Source organism: Sus scrofa, chromosome 6 (genome assembly GCF_054392235.1).
Source record: "Sus scrofa isolate SSC_HxYL_T2T_F1_AM1 chromosome 6, Sscrofa_HxYL_maternal_Yorkshire_Landrace_v2.0, whole genome shotgun sequence".
NCBI classification, from domain to species: domain Eukaryota; kingdom Metazoa; phylum Chordata; class Mammalia; order Artiodactyla; family Suidae; genus Sus; species Sus scrofa.
The window spans coordinates 46,747,879-46,763,860 of NC_139388.1; the positions used below are offsets into that span (position 1 = coordinate 46,747,879).

The following is a 15,982-nucleotide window of genomic DNA, read 5'->3' on the forward strand; positions in this document are numbered from 1 at the left end:
AAAGGCATCTTTCCTTCTTTTTCCCACTTTTGTTTCAGGTGTTTTCTTATAAACGTTCATCTCAATTCCGTCACCTCTTATTCCTCTAACCATAGCCTCCACTAGGACCCCACCAAGAAGTCTGGGTCTTACAATACCAGTTAGGGGAACTTCCTGCCCAGACAGAACATCAGAACTGCCATTCCCATAAAACACTTAGACAGCATAGATGGAATCTCTTCACACAACATCCACTCAAACTTTCCAACTGCTATAATCCTTTTTTTTTTTTTTTTTGTCTTTTCTAGGGCTGCTCCTGCAGCATATGGAGGTTCCCAGGCTCACGTCTTATAGGAGCCGTAGCCATCGGCCTACACCACAGCCACAGCTACATGGGATCCGAGACTTGTCTGCGACCTACACCGACCTACACCACAGCTCACGGCAACGCCAGATCCTTAACCCACTGAGCAAGGCCAGGCATCGAACCCTCGACCTCATGGTTCCTAGTCGGATTTGTTCACCACTGTGCCATGACGGGAACTCCTATAATCCTTTCTTTTTTTGAATGGTTTTTATTTTTTTCCATTACAACTGGTTTACAGGGTTGTCAGTTTTCTACTGTACAGCAGGTGACCCATTCACACATCCATGTATACCTTCCTTTTTCTCACATTATCATGCTCCATCATAAATGATTAGACAGATATAGGTCCCAGCCAACCTTTAGAATCCTTTCAACTCTTGTATTTTTACATTTTTTCCAATCCAAGTGTAGCCCAGGTCAGGTGTCCCCCAGCGGGTTTTGGTGCCACGGCTCATGGGACTCCCACATCGAAGAGTCCTAGAAACGTCCTTCCATCCGCTGGCCATTTCACCCATGCCTGTGTACCAGGCCTGGGTTCCCCAGTGAGGGAAGGAGCCAAGGAACCCAGCTCCTTTGTCAGGGTTTAACTTGATTCATTGGCCTAAATGTTGCCCCAAGCAATTGCTGGTCAGTTTCTCACTGTAATTTCTTCCCTCAGGCTTTTAAAATTTCACCCAAACAGTGACAAATAGAGTGGACTTGTTTGGGGCCCTTTAATGTTGGGGGACGGGAAAGGGATCCCTTTGGCTCACCCAGGTTTAGGTAGTGCTGTACTAAAACCTTTGTTTTACCTGAGTTCCCTGGTGGCCTGGTGGTTAAGGATTTGGCATGGTCACTGCTGTGGTGTGGGTTTGAGTCCTGGTCCAGGAACTTCCGTATGTCTTGGGTGCAGCCCAAAACAAGACAGAACAGAAAAAAAAAAAATCGTTTGTTTTAATCTCATCAGCATCTGTTTTATTTATCCCATTTTAAATAACCATCTAAAGCTTCCCCTCCTGCTGGGACAAGTCCCGTGACTTTCTGATTCCTATTTATTCTGCCACTTCCCATATGTTTTTTATTTACCTTATTTATTGATAACCCTTTAAAAATTTTCACTCTGTTTGTGGAAAGTCTTTGACTTTCCCCCGAAACATCCCCCCATTTTCTTGTTAGTTCACCTAATGTTTTTACGAGCATCTGTAGGACCCATGGTAGGACACCAAGATGGAACAAAATATTCAATAACGCTGCCTTTTTTTTTTTATTATTGAAAGAGTTCTTAAGGTTAGCTATTATATTATTATTATTGTTATTATTATTTTTTGTCTTTTTGCCTTTTCTGGGGCCGCTCCTGCAGCATATGGAGGTTCCCAGGCTAGGGGTCCAATCAGAGCTGTAGCCACCAGCCTACACCAGAGCCATAACAACACGGGATCCAAGCTGCGTCTGTGACCCACACCACAGCTCACGGCAATGCCGGATCCTTAACCCACTGACCAAAGCCAGAGATGGAACCCGCAACCTCATGGTTCCTAGCCGGATTCCTTAACTACTGTGCCACGACAGGAACTCCTGAGGTTAGCTATTATTTTATATCCACCTTTTAATTTGGTCTTCCCAGAGTTCCCACTATGGCACAGGAGATTAATGATCCAGCTTGTCTCTGTGGGGTTGCCAGTTTGATTCTGGGCCCAGGACAGTGGGTTAAGGGTCCAGTGTTGCAGCTGTGGTGTAGGTTGCAGATGCAGCTAGGATTTGATCCCTGGCCCTCGAACTTTCATGTGTCTCAGGTGTAGCTCAAAATGGGGAAAAAATAATAATAATAATTTGGTCTTGAGATGAGTACCAATAAAACATCTGTTTATGGTGAAATCTTTTTAAAATTTGCCATTTCAGAGTTCTGCACAATGAGATTGACAGTGTCTCGGAGGCAGCAGGGACATGAGTTCAATCCCCAGCAGGGCACAGTGGGTTAAGGATCCAGTATGGCCATAGATGTGGCTTAGGTCACAACTCTAGCTCGAATTTGATCCCTGGCCCAAAAATTCTATGTGCTGTGGGATGGCCAAAAAAGGGGAAAAAAAAGTACCAATTCAAAAATTTTTCCAATTCAGAAGATTTGCTGTCTGGCCATTGACAAGTGGGACTTTTTTTTTTTTTTTTTTTTGCTTTTTAGGGCCACACTCACAGCACATGGAAGTTCCCAAGCTAGGACTGAATCAGAGCTGTGGCTCTGGCCTACACCACAGCCACAGAAACATGGGATCTGAGCTGCTTCTGCGACCTACACCATAGCTCACAGCAACGCAGGATCCTTAACCCACTGAGCAAGGCCAGGGATTGAACCCACATCCTCATGGTAACTAGTTGGATTTGTTTCCACTGTGCCACCACGGAAACTCCCGACAAGTGGGATCTTAACAGCGACTCAAACCAATAAGCCTTTTCATGGTCTTAAGGATGAAAGAGGCATCCCACTACAGAGGGCGAGGCATGCAGCCCTCACATGATCCAGAACATTCACTCCCCAAAGAGCCCAAGAAAGCGAAGTCCTTTGTAGTACAGGTGGTAAGGACGGTGTGCTGCCAGCACTAACAAAGCCACAGAGCTTGAGGGGACAAGGGGCTCCTGTGGACTGGGCCCCCTTACGGCAAACTCCCCTGGGAGCATGACCCTGTGAAGACGCTGCTCCGAATCTCAGGCTATTGGACGGACTGCCAAAGGCACACATTATGTGCACCTGCCGGTGGCAGAGACCAGAGTGGTTTCTCATCTGTCAACAAACAAAGCTCTCTGGGAGTTCCCACTGTGACTCAGTGGGTTACCAACCTGACTAGTATCCATGAGGATGAGGGTTTGACCTCTGGCCCCGCTCAGCAGGTTAAGGATCTGGTGATGCCGCAAGCTGCAGCATAGGTCACAGATGTGGCTCCGATCTGATGTTGCTGTGGCTGTGACGCAGGCTGGCAGCTGCAGCTCCGATTTGACCCCCTAGCCTGGAAACTTCCATTCGCTGCAGGTGCAGCTGTAAAAATAAACAAACAAAAAGCCTGAAGCTCTCAAGAGGTGGCGTGAAATGAAGGGAAAATCAAATCAGATGAGTGCCATTCCTGCTTGTGACAAAGGACACCAAAGACAGCCACAAAGAAGAGTCGAGACCATCGCTAGGAGGGAAAGGATCAACAGATCAAGAACATTTCACCAAATTTCCCAGGACTTGCTGAGTCCAAGGAACAAGCTCCATAAAGATTTCTCTCCTGCGAATCTGATTGTGGAAAAGAGAAAAAGGACTCTTTTACCACCCTGGTTTCCAACAGATCCTGCAGGCAGAGAGCCGGGACACTGACGGACATGGTAAGAATTCTCACCTCCTGCTGGCTTTTTGGGCAGAGGTCCAGGGTCTCAGCTGCTGCAGCAATGGGCTTGAACAGGGCCCGGCCAGGAATGCTGAATCCTGCCGACTATGCCAGCTGTTTAGGAAACAAGAAAATTTCCTCCACCCTTCTAGTTTCTTCTGGCTGGTCTAGGAATTAAATGGACACGAGGCATTCCAGGAGAAAAAAGTCACACCAAAGTTGAATCACACTTAACCACACGGAAATGAGCCAGAAGAGACGCGAACTTACCGAAATGTCCGAAGCCCTTACCTTAAATACGTCTTCATGGAGTCCCCGTCGTGGTGCAGTGGAAACGAATCTGACTAGGAACCACGAGGTGGCAGGCTCGATCCCTGGCCTTGCTCAGTGGGTTAAGGATCTGGCGTTGCCTTGAGCTGTGGTCGAGGTTGCAGAGGCGGCCTGGATCCCGCATTGCTCTGGCTGTGGCGTGGGCTGGCAGTAACAGCTCTGATTAGACTGCTAGCCTGGGAACCTCCATATGCTGCGGGTGCGACCCTCACAAGACATAAATAAATAAATAAATAAATAAATAAATAAATAAATACATCTTCAGCCGAAGGCAAAAGAGGACGATGGGGGAGGGGTTGCGGACTTGGAAGGTAAGGAGAGCAATGTATGGGGAGGTGGAAACGCAAATGTTTGGTAAATAAATGTCTTCTGGGCCTTGCAGAGGCGGTGGGAGACAGGGTGGACTCTGATCTCTAGGCCCCGCTGAGTTTCCCCATCACACCTAGCCTGCATTCTTTGCAGACAGCTCTCCTCCAGGAATAGGCCCTTTATCTAAATTCTTCAGGCAGCTAAGCAGAAGGTAAAAAGAAAGACCTCCCAAATCTCTGTTTCTTAATCTAAATTAATCCTCAAGCCAAAGAGACACTGTGGGGTGGCAAATATTGCTTCCTTAAAAGAGGAAATAATCATAGTAAATATGGCAGAAGTCAGGATTTGGAAGACACGCAGGTCTTGAAGTGTCGGTTTTAAAAAGGAGTCCTGGAGTTCCCGTCGTGGCGAGTGCTTAACAAATCCGACTAGGAACCATGAGGTTGCAGGTTTGATCTGTGGCCTTGCTCAGTGGGTTAAGGATCTGGCATTGCCATGACCTGTGGTGTAGGTTGCAGACGTAACTCGGATCCTGCGTTGCTGTGGCTCTGGCATAGGCTGGCAGCTACAGCTCCGATTAGACCCCTAGTCTGGGGACCTCCATATGCTGCGGAAGCAGCCCTAGAAAAGGCAAAAAGACAAAATGAATAAATAAATAAAATAATAAAAAGGAGCCTCTTGGAATTCCCTGGTGGCTCAGTGGGTTAAGGGCCTGGTGTCACTGCCGTGCTTAGGTTTGATCCTTGGCCTGGGAACTTTGCGTCCTTGGGCATGGCCAACAATAACAAAAAAAGAGAGCCTTTTCTGAGGGGACATAGTGCCGTGGACTCATGGCTTGGAGAGGGACAGGTACGAAGAACAAGGTGCCTCTTCCTCCAGGACACGTGCTTGGCCAGAGTCTGCTCACCCCTTGGTTGGGAGCCTTTGTGCAGAGCACAAATCATGCCACCTCAGGGGGTGACTCTGCAGAGATGGGTCCTTTGTTTCCTGAACAGTCCCTTCTATTACGAGCTGCTTATATACTGAGGGTCCTTTTCCTGTGTCTATAGAACAGACTCTTTCTTTGATAAATTACTTAATCAGGGCTAGTGGTCCCGGGGGTTCAGCAGGGCTGTGAAGGGGACAATGGGTGTGTGAGTCTCGGGCAGATCCAGCCAAGGGGAGCACGGGGCGAGAAGAGACGGGGTTGAAGGACACAGCCTTTAAGGCACAGGCAGAGCCAGGACGGCCCAGCAGCCCTGAGTCCACAGAGACGGGGCGGAGCTGGGAGCAGCCTGGGTGTGGCACCAGACTGGGAACTACAGCAGATGGCGCAGCAGCCAGGCTGGAGCGGGGCAGAGCGTCAGGGGCCGGGTTCTCCATGGAGAGGGGAGAATGTGGGGGCCAGGAGCAGCTTCTCGTTCCCCTGGGGGACACCCGAGGAGCCTTTACTGCTGATGGGAAAACCTGGTGGAGACAGAGAGGGTGCCCCGGGGTGACCTAGATGTCAGGTGTAGAGTGTCTGGGAGTGTTGCAAGTCCTCCCAGAGGGTGGGAATGCTCACCACTGAGCCGAGCTGCTTGAGGAGTCAGGGCAGAGGGGGACAAGTGGTCTGTTCTGGAGAGTTCACAAGCCCTGCTGGTGGGAGAGGGCTGGGAGCCGGCCTGAGGTCACCCCTGCTCTTCGCTTGTCTTTCTCTTCCTCTCTCCCTGACCCAAAGTCACAAATTATCTTCTAGAAGCTTTCTTTTACTTTTCACATTTAGGTCTAGACAGAACTGGCCAAGGGAACTATAATGGGAGCCGTTATATTATATATATATATTACATATTTATATTTATTTATAAGAGTTCCCATCATGGCACAGCGGAAATGAATCTGACTAGGAACCATGAGGTTGTGGGTTCGATCCCTGGCCTTGCTCAGTGGGTTAAGGATCGGGCATTGCCGTAAGCTGTGGTGTAGATCACAGATGCAGCTTGGATCCTGCGTTGCTGTGGCTGTGGTGTAGGCCGGCAGCTATAGCTCCAATTAGACCCCTAGCAAGGGAATCTCCATATGCTGCAGGTGTGGCCCTAAAAAGACAAAAAAAAAAAAAATTTTTTTATACTATGTATTATATATAGTATATGTTATTATACATATATAATATATATGGGATTTAAAGTTTTCTAGTGGCTGCATTTTTTAAATAAAGTAAAACAAACCAGGAGTTCCCTTCGTGGCTCAGTGGTTAATGAATCCAACCAGGAACTATGAGGCTGCAGGTTTGATCCCTGGCCTCGCTCAGAGGGTTAAGGATCCAGCATTGCTGTGAGCTGTGGTGTAGGTCGCAGACTTGGTTTGGATCCCTCATTGCTGTGGCTGTGGTGTAGGCCGACGGCTACAGCTCCAACTGGACCCCTAGCCTGGGAACCTCCATATGCCACAGGAGCAGCCCTAGAAAAGAAAAAGAAAAAAAAAAAGTAAAAACCAAACTCCCCCCCAAAAAACCCAGGTGAAGTCAATTTTAATAGCATTTTATTTAATCTTATACAAAATGTTATCTCAACATAAAAGCAATAAAATTAGATATTTTCATATTTTGTTCATAGGAAGACTTCAAAACCTGGCATATATTTTATGTTTAGAGCACATCTCAATTTGGGTGCTAGATTTTCAATAAAAATACTTGACCTATATTTAGATTTCATAAAAATGCATAGTCAAAAAGGCAGTTCCATGTGTCACGTGGTCCTACACACACGTCAGTTTTGCCGCAACGACATGAGGCCCTGCTTGCTCTGGAAGCTCGTGGCTCTGGGCTTCTGTCCTGGCAGTTTTCTTCTGAGCACCCGGCGCGCTCTGAGATTGTCTGCTTTCATCACTGCCACTCTTCTCAACAAACAGCACACCTCGATTAGCATTTGCTGAATAGATATATTTACTTCAAAACTAATAAAATCCAAAATGTCCCCCTCTCCTGAGAGTTAGATGATCCAGTCATCTCCATAGATTGAAGCTGTTGGAAGAGGATGGGGGTCTCTCCCATTCTTCTCAGAGGTTAAGGGCACAGGTGTCACTTCTGGGAGTTCCCATAGAGGCACAGCGGAAATGAATCAGACTAGGAACTGTGAAGTTGCGGGTTCGATCCCTGGCCTCGCTCAGTGGGTTAAGGATCTGGCATTGCTGTGAGCTGTGGTGTAGGTCGCAGATGTGGCTGGGATCTGATGTTGCTGTGGCTGTGGTGTAGGCCGGCGGCTACAGCTGCGATTAGACTCCTAGCCTGGGAACCTCCATATGCTGGAGTGGCCCTAGAAAAGGCAAAACAAAGAGGTGTCACTTCTGACCCCACCTCCCCTATAGCCTCTCACCTGCTGTCACACCAAAGTCACAGCCACATTCACGTTTGTGCCCAGCCCTCTCTCCACTTCCCCAGGGCTGTTTTTTTGTTTTTGTTTTCTGTCTTTTTAGGGCCATACCTGCAGAACATGGAGGTTCCCAGGCTAGGGGTCTAATGGGAGCTGTAGCCACCAGCCTACACTACAGCCACAGCAATGTGGGATCCAAGCCACGTCTGTGACCTATACCACAGCTCATGGCAACGCTGGATCTTTAACCCACTGAGCGAGGCTAGGGATCGAACCCGAAACCTCATGGTTCCTAGTTGGATTTGTTTCCACTGTGCCACGACAGGAACTCCCCCCAGGGTGGCTCTTAAACCTCGCCAAAGGCGGCAGGGCTCACATGGGTTCCTGTTTGCCTTGGGTTACTTTCATCCTGATCAGGACCTTTCTATCACTAGCACCAAGACTCATGAGGACTGAGAGAAAACGGGACTGGCTCCTGCTCAGACTGGAGACCTGCAGGATGCAGAGGAATGGGAGCCTCCTCCCAGCAGTCAGGCCTCGTTACCCATCCTAACCTTTAGCTCACAGCCCCACCGCTGCTCACACAGCCCCCTTCACCAGCCCCTGGGACCCTGTCCATTCTGCAAGGCAGGGTGTTCCGGCTCAGGCCTGGGCTTGGTGCCTCTCGGCTCCACTGTCGTTCACTACCTCGCCTGCTCTGCCCTCCTTTGCAACCTGGATGCGGAGCTCACTGGCCTGTTTCGTGCAGCACCCAGCGGGAGGCCATGAGGAGGCTCAGGGGTCACTGAACTTGCAAAGTATGTTGGTAACATGTGATAGAGCAGAAGTGGAAAAACATTCATTTCTCAAGGGAATAAAATACTCTCTCTGAAGGCCAGAAAAAGGCAGGGTTAACAAATGTGGTTCTCCAGGTGATGTGGCAACAGCAGCGACCCACGGACAAGCTGCCCCCTGTGCGCAGGTCTGGAGGCAGGAGGCTCACGGGGCTGCTGCCACCTTCCAGCCTGTCTGCAGGGTGTTAGGCAGGTGGCCCAAGCTCCCCTGAAATAACATCAAAGTCATCTCCTAGGAGACCATACAGAGGTTAAAGTCCCGGTGAGTCTTTCCATCCCTGGGAAAATGAAAAAAAATTCTAGTTCTTTAACTGTTGAACAAGTTTAATAAAAGGTAATGATGACTTTCTATCTCAACTTCCCACCTAGCGACCAAAGCGCAGATGCATCACTCTCACCTGGGACCCGGGACCCGGGACCAATGCCGGGCCTCTCTGCACACCTGAAAGGACACAGGTCGTGGCTCTGAGGGGTTTTGTCTGAGGATGCGGCAGAATTCTACCCTCCGTACCACTGTTTAGGGTCCTTGGTAGGTGATGTCCCTGCCTTCTTCCAGCAGGCAGGGGACAAGCAGCCCGAGGCAGGTGGGACGTCCCTGTGAATGGTCCTGCGAGGCGGGGGTGACCTACCTGAGGAGGAGGCACAGGGTGGAGCAGGACCAAGGCCCTGGCACCCTTCTCGGGGGTGGCGGTGGGGGCAGGGACCCTGCCTTGGTGCTCAGGATCAAGGCTCTCGAGGGGGTGGGGGGTGAGGGTGGCTTCGCAGCAGAAGTTCCCTCCCAGGTGGGCGGACAGACAAGGGCTGGAGGTGGAGGCAGAACAGATTTTCTACAACTTACTGGGGCACAAGGACCAGCACCTGTTTTTTTACCAAACAATAAAACGCCACCTAGACGTAATGCACAGATATCAAGGCTGCTGCCTCCATGGACGGCTTGTCTGGTTAAACACACGCATCAGTCACGCGGGCTGGGTGTTCCATCCTGTCTGCTGTTTCCGCTGGTGCTTCCCCGTGCAGGTCTAGGAGTCCGGAGACAGGTCAGTTCATCAGGTCACCCGTCAGCATGAGCAACGGGTCTCACAGAGCCCCGCTCAGTGGCAGTGGGGTCAGAGGACGTGCACTGGCTAAATGTGCTTCAGGGGAACGTTTAAGAAATAAAGCAAAATGTAAAACCTGGGTTCCATGTCCTCCTTGAAATAGGTTATCCCTTCCTTGCCCTGAGGAGAAGAAATGCTTCAGCGGCGGTGGGCCTGCCCTGCCTTGTCCCGCGAAGGCAGTGCCTCCGCCGAGGGGGCTCTAGCCCAGGAGCTCCCACAGACCCTGGCGGGCAGTGGGGGGTGGCCTCATGTCACAGTAGCTGAAGCTGCAGCCGTCCAGCCTGTCTCCTGGCGAGTCGGCGTCCATGCGGGGGTCCTCCAAAGCTCTGGGGGTGTCCCCCGGGCCTGCCCTCTCCAGCACGGCCTGGAGAAGCTCTCGGATCCTTTGGTTCTCCTTGGAGGTGGACTCCCAGACAACCTCGAGCTCGCCTTCCACTTCTCTGAGAGAAACAAACCAAACAGAAAAAGTTTAAAACACGGAGTTCCTGTCGTGGCTCAGTGGTTAATGAATCCGACTAGGAACCATGAGGTTGCGGGTTCAATCCCCAGCCTCGCTCAGTGGGTTAGGGATCCAGCGTTGCTGTGAGCTGTGGTGTTGGTCGCAGATGCGGCTCGCATCTGGCGATGCTGTGGCTGTGGTGTAGGCCGGCAGCTACAGCTCTGATTAGACCTGTAGCCTGGAAACGTCCATATGCCTCGGGAGTGGCCCTAGAAAAGGCAAAAAGCCAAAAAAAAAAAAAAAAAAGTTTAGAATAGCACAATTGAAAAAAAAAAAAAACATTTATAGAGCCCTTTATGGATCCTGAAGTAGCAAGAACCCGATGGAAGAATGTCAAACGTCAGAGCACAGAGCCCATTGTGCTTGGGCTCTGAGGCAAGACTCCCACTGCCGGGCGAAGCCTGAGGGCCCCTGGAAATAGAAAAAATACAAAGGCACAGGCTAAAAATGACTTCTTAGCTTTCCTTTTGACGTTTTGCTTTTTCCTTTATTTTGGCACCGCTGCACACACCCTTTGGCCCCCACGGCATTCACGTGCACGAAATGAAAGACAACAGCCCCAGGGGCTGAGCTCCAGCACAGCGGCTTCGGCTGTGGGCACCCACGCGGCCCAGGTCCTGTGAGCCTCCTCCGTGTTCCCTCTGCCTGCTCCACTGTGACCTGGCACCATTCACAGCCCCATCCACAGAGCCACCAGTGGGACCAGACACTGAGAGTGTACTTACGGGGTGAGGAGGGGGCCGTGGGAAGTGATACCCAGAGTAGACTGGCCCAGACCTTGGGCCAGAAGAGCGAGTGCCCAGAGGGAACCAAGGCTTGTGAGAAAAGCAAAGTCCTGAGCAAGAGGACTCTGTGACGGGGCCAGAGTGCAGCACCGAGCAAACCGGGCAAACCAGGGACCTGCATCCCCACAGGGCAGTGGTCCACCGAGGGAGCTGACCAGGTGACAGCAGCCATCCCCTTACAGGATGGTGAGCCCCACAGGGGAAGAAGAGCAGGCCTCGGCCTGGGAAGAAAAGCAGGCCTCGGGCCAGGTGGCGGGGTTGGGGAGGCCAGCTCCTTCACGGACGCTGCCAGATGGTTAAGTGTTAGAAACGGGATTCCCAGCTGGACTCAGCGCCACTGTGTAAAGGGGAGGACACTGAGATTCAGGGAGGCCAGTGACATACCCATTTGTCCAGGGTCACTTTTCTTGTGAACTGCTGCTTCCTTCTAAAGCCCATGGTGCCAAGTGAGTGCTGGGCACTATTTCATTATGCTACGTCTAAAAAATCCCCAGGCACAAAACACCCAGATGTCTGACACCTTACATCTTAGTAATGTATAGCTGAACTCAAAGCAAAGAGACTAGGAGATCTCTAACGGCAGGAAAAAAAAAAAAAAGATTAAATTGAAATCACAGAGGTAGGCAAACAAAATTTTGGTATTGCTTTTACAACAGAAGCCTGTGCTAGAAACCCCAAATTTCTGTAGAATGGGGATGAGGCTTGGGCCTGTGCAAACTGGGTGTGACAGAAAACCCAGGGCTCACTCGTGTCCATGTTTCTCCTCTTCTTCCTGGAAATACTGAGCTGGGTGTCCCAGAATTAGGCAGGTAAGTGGAGATGTGGGACAAACCCTCTAAGAAAGGATGGCTGGGTGGAAAAATCTGTCAATCTTCAAAAGAAACCTGCTCTGAAAGGCTGCTTGGGGACCACAGCCCCTGGCCTATTTTCAAATGAATCTGAATTTGAATCTATAGTGCTCCCCAGGCCCTGACTGGAGTGAACCAAGAGTAAAACATTTTTGAGATAATCAGAGCAAAGACTCAATAGATGGATTAAAAGTACACTGTACACAGTCAAAGAGAGAATTAGTAAAGTAGAATATTGAGCAGAAGAAACCACCCAGAATGCAATTCTGAAAAATATATATTAAGAAATAACACATTCATTATAAATGTAATAATGGCATTGTGGACATTTTCAAAGTCCTTTTATAGTTAAAAAAAAGCATCTCTACAGACTATTTTTTAAATTAATAATAAAATTAGGAGTTCCTGTCATGGTTCAGGGATTAATGAACCTGACTAGTGTCCATGAAGACACGGGTTTGATTCCTGGCCTCGCTCAGTGGGTTAAGGACCTAGTGCTGCTGTGAACTGTGGTGTAGGTTGCAGGCATGGCTTGGATCTGGTGTTGCTGTGGTGTAAGCCAGCGGCTACAGCTCTGATTAGACCCCTAGCCTGGGAACTTCCATATGCTGCAGGTGTGGCTCTAAAAAGCAAAAATAAAATAAAATAAAATAAAAAAATTTAAAAAATGAAAGTGGCTCCAGATTGAAAATAAGCTCTGCACCAAAGAGAAGCAAATGCAAACCTTCTCTGGAAAAAAACATCCTCAATCCAGGACCCCATGACTCCACAGACTAAATTCAATCATTAAAAAATTATTGCACCTAGAAAGAAGTAAGTCACATAGGACAAGAATCAAAAAACCAGATTTCAGACCTCCAAATCTCAGATAATGAAACTGTCATACACAGAATATAAAATAACTATGAATGAAACCAAAGATGTATTAAAAATAAGCGAAGACCAAGAATTTACTTTCACAATGACTAGGTAGATTTTCAAGAGACAAACAGTACTTCTGAAATTGAAATATATAGTTGTTGATATAAGAAAACTCGATGGCTAGGTTAAATAGTTCGCTGAACACAACTGAAGAGAGAATGAGTAAACTGAAATACTGAGAAGAATTTCCCAGAATATAAGACCAGAAAGACAAGGAAACAGAAAATGTAAATAATAAGACACATGGAAGATTCGGTAAGAGGGTCTAACATACATTTAATCTGAGTTCCAAAAAGAAATCTAACAAAGAAGGGAGAAGACTTATTTCAAGAGATTATTTCTTCTTTTCCAGAAGTAGTGGAAGAGACAAAATCAAAGCTATAGAGAATAAGAATATAGAGAATAGACAAGTAACAATAAGTTCATAGTTAAAAACAAGGAAATTGCAGACTCCAAGAGACAAAGATCTCAAAAGAGGCAAGAGAAATGATGCCTCACCTAGTTTTAAAGGGGACAAAAGGGAGTTCCCGTCACGGGTTAGTGGAAACGAATCTGACTAGCATCCATGAGGACACAGGTTCGATCCCTGGCCTTGTTCAGTGGGTTAAAGATCCGGCATTGCCATGAGCTGTGGTGTAGGTCCCAGACACGGCTCGGATCCCTCGTTTTGGTGGCTGTGTCACAGGCCGGCAGCTACAGCTCTGACTGGACCCCTAGCCTGGGAACCTCCATATGCCCTGAGTGTGGCCCTAAAAAGACAATAAATAAATAAATAAAATAAAATAAAATAAAATAAAATAAAATAAAAGGGACAAAAGACTTCTCAACAGCAAGAATGAAACAGAGAACACAGCTGAATATGCGGAGAGAATTAAGACTTTCAAGGTGGCGGTGGAGACCACGGAACAGCTGAACTCTGCAGGAGGCAAATATCTGCTGACACAGAGTTCTAAAGTACAGGGTCTCCTTCAAAGACAAAATAAGGGAGTTATGCACAAACCATGCTATTCTATAGGCAGTGGCACAGCGCCCTAGAGGGATGCACCAGTGCTCGCAGTTTCCTTTGTTATTCACTAGGAGGGAGCTTTGTCATTGCCTCCGCTAGTCCCTGCTCACTAATCTACATAAGGCACCTTCCTTAATAAAAGTCGTGTGGGCTAAAGGCCAGTGCCTTCGTTCTGTGAAACAGAGTGCCTCCCGGTCCCCCACTTTCCAGATGTCTTGTGTGTTTTGCTCTACCTTCCAGGACTCCCTGTTATCCTGCGGCACTGGGTGCGCAAGGTAGGATTCTTTACCCAGCAAAAATCAACTCACAAGGATAAGGGCAAAATGCAGACATTTTTCAGATAAAAATTACCAAAGCTTACTCTCACTAAAGAAACTCCTAATGTATCTCAGGAAGAAGGAAAATAATCTGAGAAATAAGGTCTAAGGTGCAAAAAAGAAGAGAAAGCAAAGAAACTGGTAAACTCCAGGTAAATCAAAATAAAACAACTATGTTGAAACAGGGAATATGTTAAGTAACCACAGCAGAATCTCAAGGGTAACACTTGAAAGAACAGAAATAGAAGGGTTAACTTTCGAAACATTAAAGGGCAAACAATGGAATAAGGGAGAAAGTGAAACACAAAGTTCCATTTGATGAATGCAATTCTAAACCTCATAGCGGGCAAGAAACTGGACATCAGCCCAGGTTTTATAAAATGACCATTTACTGTGGTAAAAAGTTCTGTGACTAAGAAAACCTGTTAGATGAGGCTTCCTTTTGGCGTTAAAAAGCATCAGGCTGATAGAAAACATAAAGAGCTAACAGTATTCTGCTTGGTAGCAAATACCCTGCTCCTTGTTAAAGAAAATCACAGTCCAGGGTCATTAAGATTCTCCTGCATGCATCAGGTTATGTGCCAGTCTGTCGAAAACATCAAAGCCATTCTGAAAAGGCCACCTAAAACGTGAAACCCAAACAACGTGAGGGGACACTAGGTTCACCTTTGCAAAACTTGCAGCATTCCCCAGGGTTTTCGACACCCTGGCAGCACCTCCTCCATCACACGTGTACCGGCAGAGGTGTTAACTGAGAGGGCACCTTACAGACACAGAGGTCACAACACACCTACAGTCTTCTGACTGTGATTTTATAAAGGGGAAGAAGCCAAAATTTTATTGTTATTTATTTATTTATTTATTTATTTATTTATTTTCGGACACGTCCATGGCTTGCGGAAGTTTCTGGGTGGGGGATCAAACCCAAGCCACAGCAGTGACCCAAGCCACAGCAGTGACAATGCTGGATCCTTAGGTCACTGTGCTACAAGGGAACTCCCAAGACTTCTAAATTTTAAAGTTCACAGAAAAAAAAAAATAGCATAATCAAAATTTAATAAAAAAAATCAAAATTTAATAAAATCTCCCAAGAAAATGGAACTTAAACAAATCAGAGATGAAAGATGAAGGAAAGGAAAGGACAATGAGAGGACTGGATTGATTTAGGAAGTCCAACATTCAAGCAGCAAGAATTTTTTTTTTTGTCTTTTTGCATTTTTCTAGGGCCGCACCCTCGGCATATGGAGGTTCCCAGGCTAGGGGTCGAATTGGAGCTGTAGCCACCGGCCTACGCCAGAGCCACAGCAAAGTGGGATCTGAGCCGAGTCTGTGACCTACACCGCAGCTCACAGCAACGCCGGATCCTTAACCCACTGAGCAAGGCCAGGGATCAAACCCGCAATCTCATGGTTCCTAGTCGGATTCGTTAACCACTGAGCCGAAACGGGAACTCCGCAAGAATTTTTTAAAGGAGGGACTAAAGAGGAGTTCCCTGGTGGCCTATTGGTTAAGGATTTGGCTTTGGCTCAATCCCTGTCTTGGGAACTTCCACATTCTGTAGCCAAAGAAACAAACAAACAACAAGAAAAGGAGGGAATTTCACTGCAGCACTATTCACAATAGCCAAGACATTTAGAAAACAACCTAAATGTCCATTGACAGATGAATGGATTAAGAAGATGTAGTTTATTGGAGTACCCGTCGTGGCTCAGTGGAAATGAATCTGACTAGTAACCATGAGGATGCAGGTTCAATCCCTGGCCTCAATTAGTGGGTTAAGGATCTGGTGTTGCCATGAGCTGTGGTGTAGTTGGCAGACGTGGCTTGGATCCGGCGTTGCTGTGGCTATGGTATAGACCGGCAGCTATAGCTCCAAGTCAACCCTTACTTAGCCTGGGAACTTCCATATGCTGCAGGTACAGCCCTAAAAAGCAAAAAAAAAAAAAAAAAAAAAAAAAAGATATGGTATATCTACACGATGGGATAATACTCAGCCATAAAAAAGAACAAAATGATGCAGCAAC

General features: G+C 47.8%; 1 protein-coding gene across 1 annotated transcript in view; it reads right to left on the bottom strand.

Moving 5' to 3' along the window:
- Positions 1–6,805: 6,805 nt before the first annotated feature.
- Positions 6,806–15,982, bottom strand: part of CEP89 (centrosomal protein 89) — a 79,884-nt gene continuing 70,707 nt past the window's right edge. Inside the window, 1 exon segment of the mRNA XM_084960366.1 lies at positions 6,806–10,022. Within this exon segment, the coding sequence (XP_084816492.1) occupies positions 9,782–10,022 (241 nt within the window). The 3' untranslated portion in view covers positions 6,806–9,781.